Genomic DNA, 22542 nt, shown 5'->3' on the forward strand with positions numbered 1-22542 from the left:
TTTTTCGGAAGAACACTGTAGCTGGGGATACTCTGCAGTGGTTGGTGTCCCGCTTGTTCTAAAATAGTCTGAATATTAACACTTAATATATGCGTACCGTAGTGAGTCATAAGACAAAAACACGGTTTGGAAGATGGGATTCATGATGTACTCACTCATTATATAACTTTTGTAGTTCTGAAAAAAAAAAAAAAAAAGTGCATCTTTATTAACTCTTTCCCCAGCATTGGTGAAATTTTCTGTCATGTATGAGACAACGCTTCACCACCATTGACGGATATTTCCGGCTTTCCATGTTTTCACTGTTATATGGTAGGGGGCGCAATTACACATCTTCTGAAAGAGTACCGAATCTCCTGATCAAAACAAATGCTATCGCTTGTTTCTGCTTATTTTTGGCCTATGTAAGTAGTATTCATTTGTAAAATAACGTGATCATCAACATAAATGAGCATATAAATCAAAAGCACCTAACGTTATCAAATGAAATGTTGACCCAGGACGAGCTACTGTGAAGCTTAGGGGGGTTGATGGACTCGACCTACTCCAGCTATGTTTTGACCATTGTTCTGAATCCGATCCAGATCGGTCTTGGACAAAAACGCAATTTTCTCAGCTTTTTGCTCAAAATGTATTTTTTACAAAGCTCACCCACTTTCAAGTTTTGATTTAAAAAAAAAAAAAAAAAAAACGTATGAAGCTAGAATTTTTTGTTTGTTTAAAAGCAGAGGGTCTGTTCTTTCTTTTTATATATCGCATGTTCAGATATTCATAGAATAAAAATATTCTGGGGGCCATATCCATTTTTCAAAAACGAGTTAAATAAAATGTTGTGTAGCACCGGTTATATCTCCATCTTGAAACTGCCTCAGTTTAATTATGTTGGCTGGAAGCCAGTTACCCAATAAAACCGATGTTTGTTGATACAATCCTTACTGTTCTCTTACTGTGTCTCTAAAACTTGTCTACATATTTTGAGGAGCAAGAAGAGAATGTTATTTTCATGTAGTAAAATTAAAAAAAAAATCTTGTATGAACAAACAATTAATGAGTATTAGAAAAGAATTTGGTAGGTTTCACAAAATACTTATGAAAGTACTTGACTACTTTTAAATACTTTTATTTAAACATGTTTGTTTTTTTTAAAAAAAGCAAAGTTTTAACAGTGAAAAGGTTAAAATAAATGACAATACCACTGTTTGATCGGAGTCTGTATCTAAAAGCACCGGTCTAAACAATGGTTCTGACATCACTCATCAATACCACACAGGTCTTATCAAAACCCGCTCTGTGGATATTCAGATGGACCTAAAAGCCCAATAAACGATCAATAAATGTTCACAGCAATACAGTATTGTGTGAAAGCTACAATGTTTCCACAAACGCACAGTAAAAAAGGTAAATCACTGAGCAGACTCTAAACAGAGGAGGTAAACATGGAAGAAACAAGTTCTTCAACAAAAGGTTTGTATAAAACACATTACCAGTGTCTGAAGTAATGAATACTTCGCTGTACTTCCTCCTCAAATATCCTCATATATTTGAACCTTTTTAATTGTAAAAGAAACGTGGGCTTTTCTATTATTAATCTGGTAAAATCATGTAATCTAACACCAAATTCAAGCAATAATACATTTTTAAGGCCAATAATACTTCTGGACAGACTTGAAAAGAAAATGATCACGACCTTAACATGTTCCTGTCTAAATTTCACCCTGAACAAAACCAGAACATGAACAGGCGATAGTCTTAAAATAGCTAGAAAGCAGTGGAGTAACAAAACGTCTGTCCGATTAAACCACATTTCCTCTAAGAAATCAATGGATGATATGAAAAATAGGAACTGATACTGCTGAGATGTTGCTGTGATCGTAACACCATTGTAAGACCCTCAGATAACAGCCTTTACAGGCTCGCTTGGTCCTTATGAACTGAGGAAATGCTGACTGACAGGAAAGGCTCACAATGGGATTATGGCCAACCACAAAACTAAGAGAGGAAGCTCGCATGCTTGCGTACAGTTGTGTGAAACTGCTATTAAAAAAACAATATAAACGTTTAAGATGTGTTTCTTGTTGGTTGCTGGTTGTGATCACCCACAGAGGCTGAAATCATTCTCAAAACATCGGCATTCCGAATCCCTGTTAGAAAAAGACGATAAATCAATTAGTAATTTCCTCTCAATAGCACTATGAGCTGAAGAAAACTTAAAACGCCACTCTGACACTCCTAATTTAGTTCTCCAACAAAACAAGTTGACATTTTTTACACATCAATATCTGAGGTACACTTACAGAATCATCTTCCATAATGGCCGTAGAGTCAAAAAAGTCCGGTCTGAGTTCAGCTCTTTCTCTGCGGTTTCTCGACGCCGGCTAAAATGTAGAACGAACAAGAGAGCAAAAATCACCCCAAAGATCTAATCTAACAGATGTCGTAATATGAAACGTCTCCAGACACATTACAAATACACTTAAGAACTCAGAATGGAGCTCAGCAACACATCTGTAAATTCTTACCAGATCGATCACCATGGTATCCTCGAATTCCTCGTTCATGTCCTCTAGCTGACCGCGCGAGGACATCATCACGTCCTCGAAGATGGGCTCGGCGTCATCTTCCATGAGGCCTCGCCTGAATAAAATGACTCAAGTTCAAGGAACTCTTATTTTTGTGATCAGACGTCTTCTATTTCTTAAACTAAGCTTACAGTTAAGCATTTAAACTTTACTTCACTAATATACACATCATTTTTTTTCCTCAGAAAGGTCACAAAAGCTTTCTGAAATGTCATTGCGAGTACGTACACCTGCTGTCTCACTCCACCAGTGCGTGATTTCATGTAGTTCATGCCTCCTCTCTCTTTTCTGTTCACCTCCTCCATCTTCTGCTGATCCAACCATGACATCTGCATCTGAGGGCTGGAAGTGATGGAACAAAATGATGCAAGAGCAATGTGAGAAATCGCTTCAGCAGGAGCTTAAATAGCATTAGAAAACCGTGCATTCCGCAAAATGTTTTTCCATAATGTAACTACATAAAACACGGAGATGATCTTTAGGCATCTTTTAACGTGAAAAAGAAAAGAAAAGAGCTCTGAAAAATCCATACTTGTGCATGTAGTCTGGTTCTGAGCCTGGTTCCGATGAGTCTTGGTCTGGGATGTGATCTGCTGCCTGTCTGGGGTTTTCTCTCAGGACAGTTGATGTGAGCTGTGGGGTATGGAGGCCCCCTGGTGTCTGGAGATTGTCATTACGAATCACCCACGACCCCTCAACACTCTCCTCTGTCAAATGAAACAAAATAAGACATTAATGACCAATCAGATTCATATTAGACGATGCCGAGGGAATAACAGAATGTGTTATAATTCAAATTTGAGATCTTTATTTGCTTGCTTAATCGTCTTGTATGAAATGCTAAAGGTTTTATCCTACCGTCCGGACGTTTTTTGTGCTGTGCCGGTCGGCCCCTTTTGCTCCGGACCGTGCTGGCTTTGCTGGATGAACTGGTGCCGGTGGTGACGGACAACCGGTCATCATCTCCTCCTGTCAGCAAGGAGTTCCTGTACGCGATGAGAGGCAGCCAGACGTCCTCTCTTCTCTCCATCATATACTCGGTCATAAACTTCTCCAGGTAGGAATGACTGTGGCATGAACACATTTATCACAATTAAACACACGATAACAGATGCACAGATATAATACTAAAAGTCTGGACATGGATGACACAGTTTAGGTGGTTTTATCATTATTCTAAAAGATTGAAAACAGCATAAGATATTTTGAAGAATGTTGGTAACTAAACAGTTTGGATTCTCATTGGCTACAATTGTATGGACAAAAAATACAATGGAAGTCAATGAACACCAGAACCGTTTGGTTATCAACATTTTCCATAATTTAGAATAAATGTCATAAGGGTGAGTAATTGATGCCAATTGTCATTTTTTGTTGGACTATCCCTTTAATATTCAAAGTGTTTTCTGTACTTACACAGTCTTTTTGTCTTGTCGTAGGAGTTTGGAGGAGAACTCACAGAGAACCTCCAGGAAGGCCAGGTTTGGTGGTGGGTACTCTGGTCCTTTTGGATTCGGGACCTTGAAGGCGAATTCAATCCCATCCCTAAGGTTGTTATAAGACATTAGTTCTTGCAAATATTCGCCAAATGCAACTGAAGGTCATTAAAGAAACACATAGTCCTGCTGGTTCTGTTTCAGCTCATTCTTTAGATACAAATGGTGTAAAGCTGATCTGAAGAGTTTCTTACTTGTGCAGTGTGGCCACAGCCTCTCTGGTTTTGATCTGGTCCAGCCCAAACGTGAGTGCAAAGCGACGGGCTAGTTCCTTAATGCCGCTGACATGTGAGGACGTTCGGTCCAGGTTGGGTCCTTGGTCCAGGATCAGCTCATTGAAGAGCTGCAAACAGGAAGTGTGTCCAAATTGAAAAATTTTTGAGGAAAGAAAGAGATTTAACATTCATAACCAACTGTGATAATGATCTCCCATACCTGCTGCAAGCTGAGGATCAGGGTCTTTGCGCACTGGATCTTGTCCATCTGTCTGGCCTTACTCAAGGTTTCTTTGATGATATCCCCATAGTCATTGTAATACTGAAAAAAAAAATCAACAGAAGTCATTTGAATCACTTCTCAACCATACAGATCTATGTGGTTTAAATGTGTCAGTTTTTCATACCTTCATGTATTGTTTGAAGATGTCAGCAGCAGCAGGCATGTCCACTATGTCGTAGATGATAAGTTTGCAGAAGGCGGCCAACAGATTCCTCCTCTTATGAAGAGCCTCGATCTTATTGGCTTCATCCTCTTCATCACCCTCTGAAAGAAACGGCCCAGCATGAAGTTGAAATTATTAGTTAAATTATAAATTACAGTTTAGGTTATGGCATTTACAATACTATTCAAAAGACATTTTTGAAACTTTGTTCTTGAAACTTCTTGTATGCACACCAAGGCTACATTTATTAACTGAAATACAATAAAAACAGTAATATAACAATTTAAAATAGTATTTTTTATATATTTTAAAATGTAATTTAATCCTGTGATGCCAAAGCAAAATTTATTTGAAATCTCTTGTAACATTTTAAATCGATTTTGCTGAATAAAATAATAGATCTATTTGTCCTCCCAATAATAACTACTGTTCAAATGTTTGGGGTCAATACGTGTATATAATGGTTTGGGTTTTTTTTTTTGTGCAGTATCATGATTTTCATCTGAAATCACCTTTCAGAAGAGTCAACATACTTTTATATGTGATCTATAAATAGATTAATCAATTTGTCTCAGTCTCAAGATAATGTCCAAGTGTATCGGGACAGACACACACCCATGCTCTGATTTTCATCATCCTGGTCGATAAACACGTGATCCAGGACAAAATTGAGCAGTTCATTTTGCAGAGAGCTGTCTGGATTAAAGACCAATGGCTGGAGAGCGTCTCGACCGCCGTTGACCAATTGGTGACTGAAGATCATCAGCAGGTCACATAGCAACATGAAGGCCTATGGAGAGAAACCAGACAACATGACTCATTATAGTGAATGTTGAAACATTTAGGAGATGTAATTTAAGAGTTGAACCCCAGCAAAAATTCTACAGAAATGTTTCTGCTCACCTGCTCTTTGACTGGAGTGTTCACATTAGACAGGCACTGTTGGCAAACCGCTAGAAAAGACTTCACCACTCTTCTTAACGCCACAAGATCATCCTGCAACAGGAAACAAATATGAACTTTTATGTTCACGTACTATTTAACTTTACGTATGTACTTGGAAAGTTTTTGGCAACTGCATATTATGGGGTCTATTGCACCTTTGATGGAAATCCTTCAGTAATTTTCACCAGCTGCCACAGGACGGAGTAATGAGAGCACTGCAGAGCCTGGACAGCGATCTGCCCGAGACAACACAAGGGAACATAGATTCATCATTTAATGCACTGGGTTACAAAGGGCTATTTCATAATAAATATTTTACAAGATCAGACATTGTGAGGTAATGACATGTTTCTTTGTTATCCATATTTGTGAAATTTTGAAGTTTGCCAAGCAAGCACTTATTTTGGTTTGGGGTTTGGTATGCACAATCAATTAAAAGTTTGGTTTTTTTTATTAACATTTTTTTTAAAAATTAGTCTCATATCATCAATGCTGCATTTATTAGATGAAAATACAGTAACAAAACAGTAATATTGTGAAATATTAATATCATCATTTAAAATAACTTTTCTATTTGAATACATCTTTAAAATGTAATTTATTTCTGTGATTGCAATTGCATCATTACTCCAGTCTTCAGAAATTTGCTGCTCAAGAATGTATTTGTTTGATATTGATATTATTAATATTATTATGATCAATGTTGAAAACAGTTGTGCCGTTTAATATTATTGTGGAAACCGTGATTCATTTCTTCAGGATTGTTTGATGAATAGAAAATTGAACAGTTATTTGAAACCAAATTGTTTTGCAACATTATGAAATTACTTTACAAGACAAACACAATAGCTTCCGGCCTCTACACTTTTGAACAGTCTCTGCAATTTAGTCACTGTTTTATAAGTCTTTGTGTCAAGTCAATTCATTCAATGTTATCAAGTAAGAAAATTTGAATTATGAACTTCTGATCCATTGATTCCCATCCATTTTCATGGTTAACATGTTTGTTTACCTGCTCTGGCATGGAGCCCTGTTCGATCCCCATCTTCAACAATCGATAGCAGTTTTTGAAAAGGTCCCACTTTGTAAGGTCATGTGCACTGGAAAGCATATAAAACAAACCTAAGTGCTGTGTACAAACTTTCCGAAACAAAGACAAAATAAGAGCAAATCGGTCTCTTACTTATGGAAAGCAGTGAGCTTCTTTAGCGTTGAAAGAACATTATAAATGTCATCGTCGTCAGCTTCGTCGGCCTAGAAAAAAAAAATAAAAAAAGCAAAACCGGAATTAAGTTTCAAATGCTTAGAATCCATTCACTAATGTTCATACATGAGGAAAAGCACTCTTTCACCTCCTGCAGCAGGTCTTCCACCGAGTGAGAGAATCTGTCCGTGAGCTCGTCGATGAGTTGGCTGCGAGCGATGTCTACTCGGTTCATGATGGTGTATTCTTCACTGCACAAGATGCTGTAAGTCTTGCTACACGCCTCCAGAACATCCATCTCTGTGTGCTTCTCCACCACCACCCGGATCTGCTTCAGCAGCGCATCCAGATGCTGAACACAGATAGGAAGAGACAGTGTTAAATGAGAAAACAACTAAACCGGAACACAATGCACCTGTCCAACAGACCTTTTCCATTCGTCCTGAACTGTAGACCTCAAGGTCGAAGAACTGAGGGATCTGAAGGAGGTTCGCCACCTTTTCAGAATCAGTCTGGTACTAAAGAACAAATGTGAAGCAGATTTCAAAGTAATTAGATTCAAAATCGTTATGCCATCAACAAGCTAGCATAAAATGATGTAAATCGTTTTAGCGCAATGGCAAAAGTGACTGGATCAGCTTTGCAACACAACAAAAATAAATAGAGGAAATCCATCAACTGAATGTGTGCAATAGGGGTGTAACGGTACACATAAATCACGGTTCGGTACGTACCTCGGTTTTAAAGTGACGGTTTGGTAAGTTTTCGATAAAGAAAAAATATTTTTAAATAAGTCTGAGTTTTCCTAAACAAATAATGGTTTGGTCATCACATTAAAAATAACATTTAAATATATATTTATTTATATAATATTTGAGTTTTGAAGTGCTGGAAAAAGATGTGTGAAGTACTTGAAAGCAAACTGGTTCCAGTTAGTGTTACTATAATAAATCCATGGTGAATGTTGCTGGTCTGTGGACGTAAAAGTATTACTAGTTCATTCACGGCACAATGTTTCTCCTGGTTTCCACGTCAGCGCCGTTTGATATAATAGAAATCTACGGTTAATAACGGAGAAATGTGAATGCTTCTCGCAGCGATGTTATTACTTCAGTGGCGAATTCAAATGTTTTCTTTACTGGATCTCTTAGCGCTGTGTAGTAAGTAACAGTGTCGCTTGATGGAGATCGGCTCGCGCGGCACAGATGTTGCTGGTTCGAACTGATAAACAATCCGTGAGCAAATAATGAGTAGCGCAGTTTTATTACACTTTCATTACGCTTGCCATTTGATGTTGCGGAAAGCAGGAAAAATGGTCCAAGGAATCGTTCGGTTTGTATGCGTCTCGAACCGAAACGGTTCAGTACGAATACATGTACCGTTACAACCCTAGTGTGCAATCACATCACACCAAAAAGCAGAAGAGTAGACAGCTTTGTTGATTATAATTAGTGTAATTTGGTTGTGATTTGCATGTAGAGTTGTATGTTGGACTTTGACAATACTGGACCCTGGTACTTTACCTTTGAAAGTAGCATGGGAAGAGCAACAATCAAGTGTTCAGTGAGTCGATTCTTATCATCAATCTGCATCTTCTTCTCCTTGGCAGTGAGCACCTGAAAGCCAACAGAAAGTCTTTAAACTCTATAATGCGTCAATTGTAAAGACTGATTCCAAGATAACTTACCCTCTTTCCTGTTCCTCTGCCCACAGGCGGATGAGCTTCGGCTGCCTGCCTGATGGTGCAGACCATGAGCTCGATCAGTGCGCTCTCATGCCGGTCTCCCAACACTACAACAAAATCCACAATCAGTAAGGACTGATGGGCAACATAGAGATACAGGCTTGTTTCATTAAAATGAATGCGAGTTGCTGTACCCTCTTCCCCCGGTACAGGGTCCTCCAGCAGGAGCTCCACCATGCAGTCCCAGTCTTTCAGCAGATCCTGTGAGCTGTCCCACAGACTGTCTACCAAGTATGCCGCATGCTCGTGAAGCTGCCACACAAAAAGACAGGAGGATGGTTAGATAAATGAATAATTAGTAACCAGTGAAACTAAGAAATGGCTTCCTTTTAATTGAATTGGCCACATCCGACAGAAAGCTGAATGGCAGGACTGCCATTTTAGAACTGCTATCAATGAAATTCAGTCATACAAAGATTTTATGGCAAAACAATTCATTGTTGTCTAATTATGAATAATGCAAGATACATAAGCAAGATTCTGAACCGATTACATATATGTTCTTAAATAAAGGGATCATTTTCTAAAAATATCTTCTGCAGAGGAAAGAAATTCATATAGGTTTGGAACAACATGACGGTGAGAAAATTATGACAAATTTTATTTTTGGATGAACTATCCCCTTTAAATTCAAGACACATGGCCATCAAAAAATATTTTAATTTGGGAAAGAGTACCAAAATAAATGTCCATTACATTGTCCATTACAATACCTTAAAAACTGAACATAAACATAATAAAAATATAAGTTGAAAAAAATAAAATCAATAATAAATATTGACAAAAAAAATTGGTTAGCGTTGTGAAAATAAATGATCGTTCACCGTGGTCCATAAAAAGCTACTTTCTAAAATGTATTACGTTTATTAAAATAGGCATATCAATGTTTAGAAATACTCCAGATGTTGTTTGAAAGACAAAATGTTTATAGGCAAGTCATAACAGCAGTATGAATTTAATATAATAAAAAAAATTAACCGCTGATTTAATATGTTAAATAGGCAAAAACAAGCCCAAAAGGGGTAACACACTTCTCCGACATTGCCATCTGTTGGTTCAGTGTGTATTGGCCTTAAGGAAATTCAATTGTAAGTGAGGGGATGAGCAAAAAAAATTATATATATGAGTGAATACAGGCTGAGCTCTGCATATAAAACTCACTTCGCTCTCAAGGAAGAAAAGCACCAGCATTCTTATAAGGTTCCCATTGGGGCTGTTTCGACCTCGTCTCTTTGCCAAAGCCTCCTCAGCCTGAGGGTCATGCCTGCTGAACAACCTGCAGCCAGACAACAAACACATGATTAAAACATTTGGCCTGCTGTGATCATGTTTGAAACAGACATGTTCATTCATCTCACTTTCTGTGGAGGAACTCTCCAGCAGCCACAGCAACGGGCCGATGAGCCGAATACACTAGATGGTAGACATTCTCACAGTCTTCGTTAGACAGAGCATCCTCACTACCGCTACAGGACAAAAAAAGATGAATGAGAGAGATGAGAGATGGCAGACAAAGTCATACAAGAGAGATCTTATTTGAAAGACGAAAAAGATTATGTTAGGAACTTTTCTTACAACATAAAGTATTATATTTTCCTTATGGAAATACCTTCATTTGGCAAAATGTTCTGTACCCAACACCACAATGTAGCATTCTATTGTTTAAAATGTGTATAAATGCTGCCATATTATTAAAAATAAATAAGTCTTATATTCTATATAAATGAATTCTAATATATTTAACAAAGCCATAGAGTCAAACAAACTTGGATTATGTAGAAAATACTTACTGTAGTATCAAAGTGACCAGTCTTATGGCCTCTACTGCCACATCATACTCTTTATCCAGCGTCATAGATACAATACGGTCCTGAGAGGAAGGAAGTGACATCATAATGTTTCTAAACTGATGTCCACAGCAATCAGGCACATTTTAAATATTTTAATAAGTATTCACACGTGTTACCTTAAATCGATTGGTGAAGAGCTCAAGCTTGGGGAAAAGCTCTCTGTTGGTGTAGAGGGTCTGAAGGGCCTTTAGACATTTGAGTCGAACTTCACCTTGCTGTAAATGACATTTTACACAATTATTTAAATCTAGAATAACACCAATATATTTTTGATGCATGTGATAATTATGAGAGATGGGAATCTATAAACACTTACTCTGTCATGTAGCGTCCAGCCCACATACTTTAAGTAACTGTCATTGAGAAAAGCATCACTGTATAACTTCATCCAAACTCCAATCTCCTCTATGCAAATTGCTCTAATCTCTGCAATGGCATCCCTGAAAGAAAGCAAGATAACACAACATGAATTTCCAGTCACAATAGTATTTGATTCCGATTTCATTCAGACTATGCTTTGACTAACAAAGCATCACAAATGGGTTAACCAGCTACTAACCTGTAACGGTGAACAAAAATACCCTTGAAGATTGAGTTCATCATGTTCTCAATCTCATCTTGATTTTCTTGGAGCTACAAGATGAACAAGAAAACACACTGAAAAACAAATTCATGAGATAGTACAACAAAATTGGGAAGAAAAGGAAACAATCGCACCTCTTTCCTCTTCTCCAGCAGCAGTTCCAGCTTCTCGTTGGCTCTTTTCCCTGCAACCTTATTCCGTTCAGCCTCATACTGCCTCTGTGTGTTGTCCTGATTGATGCTCAGGTTCAGAGCAACATTTACCAGTGCTGTCATCAGTTTCATTGCTGCAGTAGAAAACAAGAAACATGACAAAAATTAACTATCCTAATATGTGGCTATATCTGGATGCTGATATCAGTATATGAAGAGTTCAGATGCAAAAGCCTCTAAATGCCATTTGAAATTTTCTTCTAAAATGACCATTTTTATCAAACTTGTATATTTAAGTTCAGTAATTTCACTTACATGACAATTAATAGGTAATCTTCATTGCCATTTAAGTGAAATTACTGAACTTAAATATACAAGCTTGATAAAAATGATCATTTTAGAAGAAAATTTCAAATGGCACTTAGAGGCTTTTGCATCTGAACTCTTCATATATTGTATATAAATCTTGAAGGTCAAAGTTGAGGGACTGACCTGCCAGCGTGCTGGTGTGTCTGAAGGCTCGGACCTGTGAGTCTGAGAGTCCAGTGAGCAGAGAAATGACCGTGTCCATCATGTATTCATCGTAGATGATGCTGTACTGGCACTGACGGATCAGAACCATGATGAACTCGCAAAAGTTATATCGGAATTTCTTCCACTGCGGTCCTGCCATTGTGAGAGGGTAGTCGCCGCTGTCCTGGATTTGACAATCAGAGAAATTTATTAACATTTTTAAGAATTCAGATGGAGAGAGAAAAAAAAAAGAAAGTCAAATGTGACATCAAACCTCATCAAACTCCTCTGTCATTTTCCTGATAATTTCAGCATTCTGCATGTTCCTAAACATCTCAATCCTTACAGTGCCTGTGAAATCACATGAATACATCACATCGGTCCAGTTTGATATTTGTGAAATATCAGAAAAAAGATATATACACAACCGTTCATAAGTTTGGGGTCATTTATGATTTTTATTCAGCAAGGATGCATCAATTTAATCAAAAGTGACTGAAAAAAAGTAACACTTTATTTTAAGGTGATGTAGTCACACACTACTACTACTATATATATATATATATATATATATATATATATATATATATACTATAGTAATAACTTTAATTATATATATATATATATATATATATATACACTATAGTAATAACTTTAATTATATATATATATATATATATAATTTTGCACAATTACAAGTAACCAACCCAAAACCAAAGCCTAACATTACTCTAGTAGTAAGTAAATGTAGTTAATTAATTTTACCCAATACTTATTTGAGTAATTACAATGTAACTACATCACCTTAAAATAAAGTGCAACCGGAAAAATAAATCCTGAAAAGTATCATGGTTTCCACAAAAAAATAAAGCATGTACACCAGTTTTCAGTCAACATCGATCACCATATCAGCATATTAGAATGACTTCTGAAGGATCATGTGACACTGAAGACTGGAGTAATGATGCTGAAAAATCTGACTTGCCATAACAGGAATATATTACATGTTTAAAATATATTAAAATAGAAAGTTATTTTAAATTGCAGTCATATTTTGACAATCATACTAGGGAGAGTGGTATTCTTTTGGAACTGTATTGAGATGTAAAATACAAACTTTACCTTTACAGCCAGAACACTGAATGAAGAAGTTGATTAGATCTAGGAGTGCAAGGTCTCGGTCTTGCTTGTAAGATTCAATCCAGTCATCAATGACAGACTGGAATTGCAAAAAGAAACAACAGTCATTTAGCACAATTACACCTCAAATAGACAAAAAAACGATAGAAAGACACTTGACATGTTGTGTTTTACCTGCATGGCACTTTTGCCTTGTTTGACCACCTCAAACAGAGTGCTGGGGTCTGCCCCCTCTCCATTCTGATGGGCCACTCCGTTCGGCCTCCTCCCTACTTTATCAACCGGAGATCTCCGCGCCTTCTTATTGGCCACCTGGCAAAAAAAGACAGATCAGAAAAAGTGATTGACAGAATGAATTTAGGGTTCAAATGAATGCAGTCAGTTGGTCAGCTCTGCAGTGATGGTCTTACTCCTTGTTTTCCAGGCCTGCCTCTCTTTTTCTTGCCTTTTCCCTCTCCGGGGTCATCCAGCTCACTTACGCTCATGCTCAGACTCACGGTGTCGCCTTGCCCGTCATTTGACGAGTCCCTGCACAGAGTATCGCAAATGTTTATTAACACTTGTATGCGAATGCATATTACTTCCCAATTGCCAATTATTTAAAGTGTTTTACTTACTGTAACACAGGAAATTCTGAGTTGATCATGTTGGGTCTTCTGACAAAACCAGGGGAATCTAGAAAGGAATCACCCAGTGATGCCGTGGATGTGTTTGCACTTCTTTACTTCAGGCCTAGAAGGCTTCAAAACACATAACCTGAGAATTAAGAGCAAACAGAATCATATGAGGATGATATGAAGCATAATTATGTGCTTATAATAATGTGTAGCATAACACTGATTGAGCTGTAAAGTGTGCACAATATGACATAATTGAGGCGATTTTATTCAGTAATTTCTCAGTAAATAATTGAACATAAAAATACATTTTTTTATTTTAAAATAAGTTAAAAAAGAGATCTCTATATATAAAAATAAAAATAAAGCTAAATTAACTGCCATTTGAAACCATTTCAATTAAATTAATAACATAACACAGCCACTAGGGACAGCACCACCCATGATTTTTCAATAAAACTAAACTCCAGGATCAGGATCACAAATAAATGCAACAACTCAAAATGCAATCAGAATAACCACTTATTACAGCAAAATTACATTTGTCTTAATCACTTACACCTGAGGCAAAAATATAACATTACATTACATTAGACAAAATAAACACTGCCATTAGGGGGCATCCCAAGCATGACTTTTCCCTGTTGCTGTGGAAACAGCAGAAACTGAGGCAGACAGGAAGGCTAAACACATTTAGATCAAGTGGAGATTGGACGTACACATATCTAAATTAGATCACTTTATTCGTGTCATTAGATAATATGAAAAGTGAATATTTCCATCCCTGGCTGATTTAGACAGTGCACTTGGATGCATCTTCACGAATGATTTGATCTTAACCAACACAAGATGGCTCCCCACCCCCAGAGGAGACTTTCCACACCGTAGTAATAGATGTTTCTGTGAATACTGAGGATTCAAACCGCTTGAAATCACTGTATGCAACCGTGAAACAGACATATGGATGAAGTTCAACAGGAATGCACCCTTCATACAGGCTTTTCAAGACAGAACTGCCGTCAGATGGTATTCTACGTGGACATAAGGAGAAAATAAAACCCCTTACTCTGCATCTGTAATGCTCCCCTCCCCCATTCAGATTTGGATATCTCAGTAAATATGGTCCAGGCCTAAACTCTGGGCGTCTGCGCCAGAAAAAGAGTTTAACAGCTGACCGTTACCTAATCACACCAGAGTTGGGGAGCAGACACATAAGACATACAAATACTGATTAAATAACGCTATTCAGGCACAAATATCAGGCATACGAGCTGTTTCTCTCTGATTAGTTGTGTTAGGCTATGTACCGAAGGTACAGCACAGGAAAGAAAATCTAATTTACACCTCAGCACTGGAGGCTGTCGACAGTGAAGAGAGCTGAATCCTTTTGGGAATTCAAGAATATGAATGTCAATGTCAGCAATATACAATGGAGGACGATTCAGCAGCACACCTTCAATGGCTCATGGTAGTACAAAATCATTTATGAGAAATTACGCTCTACTTCCACTATGAGCAGCCAATCTGCAGCTAATCTTGTGGTATTTAAAGGGGCAGCCACAGTGTGGATTTTTTTTTTAGCATGATTTTAGAACTAAAAATGATTGCAGAAAGATGACTGATTTCCACAAAGGTTTTTCTAAACATGCCAATGCCATTGAATTATCAAACAGGAAGCCCCACCCAAACCTCAAACGTCCTTTTAAGGCAAGTCAGTCACTTGGCAGCCATCTTGGAAATACCCCCAGGTAGCTAACTCCATTCATGCAAGTACAGTTCCTGTCTACTGAATAAAGACAGAAACATTCAAAGCGGGTTAAATGTTTAAATCCCATTTTATTGTCATTATAGTCTCCAAACCATATAATGCCTCACTCACGTTAATTGTCACAACCAGTGGCAGTTACAATGGCAACAGTTTCAGTTACAGATATAAACACTCTATTCATTCAGTGAGAAAAGTTTAATTTATTCCACCTGCAAGTGTCCAACAGCATGCGACTTAAAATGCCTACTCCCATTAAAGGGATACTCCACTTTTTTTGGAAATAGGCTCATTTTACCACTTTCGAATGGATTTGAAACAGTTTTACCGTTTTCAAATCCATTCAGCCGATTTTCTGATATTTCGAAGAATATCAGTAAGCAGACAGTTCTGGTCTCATTGACTTCCATAGTAGGAAAAAAATATACTATGGAAGTCAATGAGACCAGAAACTGTCTGGTTCCTGATATTCTTCGAAATATCAAAAAAATCAGCTGAATACATTCGAAAATGGTAAAACCCAACTGTTTAACTCTGGGGGAGAGGTAAAATGAACCTATTTCCAAAAAAAAAAAAAAAAAAATGGAGTATCCCTTTAAGCGATACACTGGATGTTAAATAAAACAGTATTAGGCTACTTAATCTCCTATGAATGCGAATCATCGCAAGTGTCAAACATACTATTAATTTCTGAGGGAAAGAATTAAGCCTACTTTTAAGAGTGGAGAAATGATTTTAACATTTACCGGAGTGAAACATGCATTGTATTACTGTTCAAAACTAAAGGAAGAGATCACGAGGGGTCAAGACAAGAGTAAATGGTTCTCACATTGAGGTCAAATTAAAAAAAGAAGTGTAGATGTGGCAAATAATGACATAGCACAAGACCGCCCCAGAAAGTAACTCAATGGCTCAGTGAATGTGCTAATGGGCCTGCAGCTTCTCATCGAGCTGGTAGAGCAAGCAGCACAGATTCATTAGAGTCTGGGGACATACTATTAAATGCGTCGCACTGTATGATGACAGTGAAATGAGGCTATTCTTGGCACTGGCCGTGTGAAATGCTTTTAAATCAGACCAATTATATTCTTTTCTCTGCATCCGATGATGATAACCAGCTATTATCATGTTTGTGCACAACAGATTTCTTTTAAATAACTCTGGGCTTTTAGTTGAATCAGTAATGGGGTTAAATGTGGAAAAGACACTCTGAATCTCAGTATGCTTCAGTTTGGTTTACATCAGACCAAACTGCCCATTGATGTCTGATGTCTAGATTTGAAGGGTTATGGATTACATAATGACTTTTATATATACATATCTTAACCAACAACCACTCCACAGAAAACAATGCTTTCCCAAGCATAACTATCTTACAGTACACAATTACCAATAACAAGGCGCAATAAGCAGTTGCACAGATTTACTTTCCATAACTAATTAATCAACACAAAAATAAAAGATATTGTTGTGTGGGTGCAAGTCAAATTCTCCTCAGAACAGGGTTGAATGCATTGGTTACAGTAAAAATGTACAAAAATAGTTACACTTTACATTGGTTATAAAATTAAAAAATGTTAATTAGAGGATTATAATTAGTTTCTGTAGCTCCACTAAATCATAGCACAATCAACAAAGGTTGTAGGTTTGATTCTCAGTGCTAAAATGTACAGTAATTAGCTTTGCATTTAAGTATGTGCAAAATTCATGAATGTGCCCATTTCCTAACCACAATCACAGAAACTTGCTCACATTTCTAGAAAACCTTACGTGCACATTTCCCTCTTTCCACAGTAATTATTTATTCTGCTGTCAAATTTTTTTTTTTAAAAAGTGCCAAACTCAGCCTTTAGAGATCACATCTTTGTGTATAGATCTTAGTATACACAAAGATATCTTAGCTCATTTGTGCACTGGATTAGAAGTGAGAATTGTTTATCTAGAGTAAATGAGATTGGATTTATATATCCCATCATCTGCTCATCTCATAAACACTTGTGCTGGACAGACAGCAGTCTCTAATGATCTGTGAAACACTCAAAATAGCTTCACAATTGCCCCGAGAGTCTGTGAGAAAAGCAGCACTCGCTCTCGCTTTGTCTCGTTCCATCTCAGGTTTGAAAGAAAACTCAATGTTTTATAGATCAAAATCCGTCTTAAGACATCAGCGTAATAAGGTCTTTTCAAGCGAGTGGGCCGCAACGACTGGCATTACACACACTGACTTTCTAAATGATGTAACTATATGTGGCTTGTCAATGTGGAATTCTGCCTTTAGCGAGATAATATAACATCATTTGTTTAACCTCCAACACTAATGCTTCTAAATTTGCTCATTGCTCAGTTTTAACACTGAAATATCTTAAATTAACCAGGTCTATACATAGAACTGGTGCCCACAGAATTACATAGAATTTGAACAGCTGTTACTCAACTTTTAAACATATCCTTCCTCTTGAATGTTTATTTATTACATATTTTGGATACCAACATGAGCACAGTACTTTAAGTTTCTACTTAAACCCATTCTACATTTTTTAACCTCCAAATAAGCAAAGAAAATGTGGAAAAAGTACTAATAGCCAATTAGAAAGTGTAGGAAATTATTCAACTATACAAATTACAGTGCTATTGTAACTAAATACAAAAAAGAGAGATAAAAGTGTATAAATGGCAATACAGCGTAATAATTATGCTATTGGTAAATAAACAAAATGTACAGTGTAAAAAAAATATTGCTGGTTTAACTTTAAAAATTAAGTAACCTGGTTACCTTAAAATTTTAAGTTGATTGAACTGGAAAAAGTGAGTTAATACAATGAAGGAGATTGATTTAATCATCAGAAACTCAAAATAATAAGTTATCTGAACTAAATAAATTATTTAAGTTGATTTGACAAAAGATGAAATGTTGTGATAACAAATCTTGAAAATGTTTTTTTTTTTTTTTTTTACAGTGGCGGGTGAAATCCAGCATTTTAGACTGTGATCTTTCTGTGATAGCTTTGGCTTGACAAAGCTCAGATAAAACGGATTATGAATATGATATCCAACCAATCATTAAACTTTTTTTCTCAGTTTCAGGGTTAAAAGGTGTCAAAGGTTTTTTTTTTTTCATTTTTCACCCTTATTTTGTTCCAAACCAGCATGAATTTCTCAAAAAAATATTTTCTTTTGTGTTCCACAGAAGAAAGAAAAAAAGACATAGGGTTGGACATATGAGTGAATAAATGATTACAGAATGTTTCAGGCAAACTATCCTTTTTTAATGAGTTTGCATGCATGCAGTCAATTCTAAAATGCATTGCAAACTCCTTATTATACTAAAATAAATACAGTCAAACCAATGTTTTCTTAATGAGATTGCTAAATTATTCCATCCAGGTTTATAGTGTAAGCAGGTTTACTATTTAAACAGATGGATATTTAATACGCATATAAACTCGCCATGAATATACATGTGCATCGGAAAATTAAAGAAAAGACCCTTTCAACCTCATACGTGAGAAATCCTTCAGATAGGGATAAACGTACAAACATTAAAAGCCCATTCACATAGTGAGTCTTCATCCACTTCTGTAATTTAAACTATTCATTCATCCCACAGGTGATGCGATTGTTCTCATCTCTTAAAGCAACCTTCATTGATCTTCATAACACAGCCAATAAAATGCCAAGATAAGAGCATATGACCGACAGTGAGGGTGTTTCCATGGCAACAACGGCCTCCTGGAATACATGTCACGCATCTAAATTGCTCAAAACACCCGTACTCAGGAGAGGGCATAACACTACAAAAGAAAGGTGAAGTCACACTAGTTTAACATTGACTATCCGGGCACCATTAAATCCAATCAACATCTGTTTCCAGATGGTTCACTTCTGAAACAAAGCTGATGACAATCATTGAAATATTCACTGGTATAGAAACAATAAGAGCTATTTTTTATCTTAGCATAACACACACCTATATACAGACAAACACTAAATAATGCAAATAGACGCATGACTAAATCAGAAAGGTGATAGCTATGCTTGTAAAATCGACTAAGGAGAGCATGTGGTTCTCCAGAGGGACAAAGCCAAGGACGGCAATTGCTGTGGTCCTTAATATGGGATATCTGCCTTACAGTTGAGACTATAAAGGTGAGAGATAATGAAATCAGCACATTTGAGCTAAAGCCTGCCAAGAAATGGGTTTGAAAGAAGATAGCTATAAGATACACTTGAAGCTGGGATTAAGTTTTTTTTTTTAAGTCTATAATAAATCCTCCAGGGATAAATCTTAGTCTATTGGGAAATCAAGCACTTTACACTTAACACAAAGTCTTCCTTGTCTACGCCAAGATGTATAGATAGAATTACAAACCACAGCCTTCATTTGATGCATTTAAAAAGCCATCAGGTTCCTGGCAACAGTGCAAACAGAAACACTGTTACTTCTAAATCCAATAATATCTATACAAATAAGAAGTTAACCCTCTGAGGTTGATTGGACTAAAACATTCAGAATTTAGCACAATATTAGAAGATACACCTGTAGCGCAATGGTTTTACACGTTACATATCAAACACTAATTTGTGCAAACCCTTTTATTTCAATTTGGGTTTTTTCAATCTTCAATCGCATGAAACCCTTTACCACAACAGTCTCAAATCAAAAGGCTTGTAGCTTTCTGGCAACTTTTGGAACTTTATCTTGCAAAAATAGTAATGTACTATTCCTCACACCTGCCAATTAATACAAGTAAATAGAAACATATTATGCTCAAAGCAAAGGCAAATGATGACTAGACTAATGATAGATTTCTTGCACTTTGACCAATATATTTCCCAAAACTTGGAAAGCGCTTGGAAAAAACTGCACATTCAAAATCAGATTAATTCACAAATGCATCATTTAGACAGATTAGTGAACCAGGAACAAATTCATTCGGTCACAAATCAGCAAATACAACCCATGGGTATTTGATTTGTTAAGATGGAAAACATAAATTTAAAAGTCCCTGATTGGGAAAAAAATATAAAGCATTTTATATTTTGTGGGTGGAATACTGAATGTAAACCAACTTCACAAGACATCTTGTGCATTACATATGATGTGTGCATAATGCACTTCTAAATGCAATAATATCCATATAGATGCAATCTGCAATATGTATTGAATTTATAAGGATATTGTTGGATTTAGAAGTAGATTTGATCTAGAAGTCTAGATTTAGATTTTGACCCCAAAATGTAATCTTCTTCTCTTAATAGTTTTTGATGCAACCATATTTCCTCAAAAAGCAACAAAGTGTAGCACTATCATGGTTCAGTGCTGAATCAAGACTCAGAAACTGCACAAACAACATTTGGATAATGCTTATTCAGTGCTTACTCAGTGGCACTGTGAGATAAACAGACACCTGCCAACATCTCACCTTAAAAAGCAGAACAATCAAAAACAACCTGTGTTCACACTAAGCTCATGGGAACATAAATAGAAAACTGTCGGATGGGCAAATAAGAGCTCTCACATGATTGATGTCAATAAGTGTTCATTCAGTCTAAATGGAATTAATTCACATCTGTGACAACCTAGTTAGCACAGCTGTTTTGAAAAGTTATATTATATTTTACAAGCGTGGAACGGAGCTAGATTAATGACTCAATAAGTTTCCAAAGTGGTCAGTAAGCATATTTAAGTTGTTCAAGAATTAAACATAACCATTGCCTCTCTCTCTCTCTCCCCATTTTGTTTTGTCAGAATAAATATAAATAAAATATTGTGCCTGGGAAATATTTTATTACTCAGATAAATAATCAAATACCAGCTATAGTCCTTAAACTAGCCGATAACACTTTACAATAAGGATAACAAGTAATGAACCACATTTCAGAATTGATTAATCTTTGTTAATGTGCGTTTCAACATTTCCTAATACATTATTAAAATCAATGCACTGAAGTAACATGAACAATGAATTTCTGTATTTGATATTAACTAACGTTATCAAAAGATTAACAAAAACAGTAACAAATGTATAGCTCGTGGTTAGTTCACGTTAGGTAGTACATTAACTAATGTTAACTACTGAAACCTTATTGTAAAGTGTGACCAACTAACCTGACTATGGAAGTAACGTTAGTGTCTAAAAAAAAGCCTTCATGAATTAACTACAAGCTAAATCTAGACATCAATGTTTTAAGACAAAAAGTAAACAACAAATAACTGAACTGTGAATGATTTAGCATACGTAAGTAGCACTACACACAATTTTTCCTCTCAGATGTTTTACATTAAGTTAACGTTACTCAACGAACTAGTTATGTACGTCTCGGTCAAAAGTTGCACTGTTTATCTTTACTGGCCCAAATTACTTAACCAACACAAATCTCCATCCCTTAAAGTACGCAAATTAGAGCATGTTTTTCGTGACAACTCCAGGAAGTGAATGAACCTGGACAAACTTAGAAGCAAGTACACAAATCAGACATTACATTCAAACTAGCAGCGACCAGCACGAGCGCACCAGAGAACAACAGCAGTTGAGAGTCTCGCGCGCTTGACTGACGTTCATGGCGGCAGGAAGACATAATGTCACACTGGTTCCTACAATAACACACCAAATCACACGCGCTTCAGCTTATTACGATAATATAGCCATGAGTGAAAGTGAAGACAGTGTCACCAAGGACAGGGGGCATGCACACACACGCACACACTGTCCTTCGAGAATTGATCCCATCCCCCCTACACGCACACACATAATATACACACATACACACGCGCGCACGCACACACACACACTCCCTCTTGCATGTCCTCCATCTTTAATGCAAGCTCGATTTACGCAGTGAGCGCGCAGCCCACGGAAAGATTCAGATTCAGTTGTTGCAAAACTAGTACAAACTCACCTCAACCGCTAAAAGGGGTCCTCCGGGACACGCGTCAGTAATAATTGGCGCGATTAATTGACCAAATAGTTTATGTTTTTATATTGTAAATTAGACCTGAAGCAGAACCGCGCCTTTCCTGAGAGAAGCAATCCTAAACTGCCATCTGGCGGCTTTTACCGCAACGAAATGGCGCGATGGGAGTCTGATCTGAGGTCGCCTCCTGGTGGACAGAGGATATTTTTACACAAAGCAAAAATAATAAAAGACGTATTTGGAAGAGATAAAAGAGATAAAGTTTCACTGTGTTGAGATTGCAGATGATCCATTTCACGCATGGCCTTTTGACTATATGACTCATGACTATATGTTACCACAGGCATGTGTCTAATCACATCAATAAAAAATACAGTA

At 36.8% G+C, this 22542-nt stretch overlaps 1 protein-coding gene across 1 annotated transcript; it reads right to left on the bottom strand.

The window, feature by feature from the left end:
- Positions 1 to 1104: 1104 nt before the first annotated feature.
- Positions 1105 to 22318, bottom strand: stag1b (STAG1 cohesin complex component b). Its single transcript, XM_039684860.2, has 34 exons — positions 22150 to 22318; positions 13485 to 13623; positions 13278 to 13395; positions 13042 to 13179; positions 12850 to 12946; positions 12002 to 12078; positions 11707 to 11911; positions 11197 to 11348; positions 11039 to 11112; positions 10796 to 10919; positions 10596 to 10694; positions 10420 to 10499; positions 9988 to 10095; positions 9791 to 9905; positions 8764 to 8881; positions 8573 to 8676; positions 8409 to 8501; positions 7314 to 7403; positions 7034 to 7237; positions 6865 to 6935; positions 6694 to 6781; positions 5837 to 5917; positions 5640 to 5732; positions 5352 to 5526; positions 4698 to 4837; positions 4511 to 4612; positions 4270 to 4418; positions 3996 to 4124; positions 3438 to 3646; positions 3112 to 3286; positions 2808 to 2921; positions 2520 to 2634; positions 2295 to 2375; positions 1105 to 2141 (listed from the first exon to the last, which is right to left on the bottom strand). The coding sequence occupies exons 2-34, from the start codon at positions 13511 to 13513 to the stop codon at positions 2118 to 2120; spliced, it is 3771 nt and encodes a 1256-aa protein (XP_039540794.1). The 5' UTR covers positions 13514 to 13623; positions 22150 to 22318; the 3' UTR covers positions 1105 to 2117.
- Between the last annotated feature and the right edge of the window lie 224 nt (positions 22319 to 22542).

The sequence above is a fragment of the Pimephales promelas genome, chromosome 22, assembly GCF_988280905.1.
Source record: "Pimephales promelas chromosome 22, fPimPro1.hap1.1, whole genome shotgun sequence".
Lineage (NCBI taxonomy): Eukaryota > Metazoa > Chordata > Actinopteri > Cypriniformes > Leuciscidae > Pimephales > Pimephales promelas.

What these genes read in the sequence shown, in the direction of transcription:
- stag1b (XM_039684860.2), bottom strand. Translation starts at nt 13,513, where the DNA reads ATGATCAACTCAGAATTTCCTGTGTTACA. An exon ending in TGACAGAGGAGTTTGATGAG is followed by an intron (nt 11,912 to 12,001) that starts GTTTGATGTCAC and finishes TGTCAAATCCAG; the next exon opens with GACAGCGGCGACTACCCTCT. An exon ending in ATTTTTGTTCACCGTTACAG is followed by an intron (nt 10,920 to 11,038) that starts GTTAGTAGCTGG and finishes GCTTTCTTTCAG; the next exon opens with GGATGCCATTGCAGAGATTA.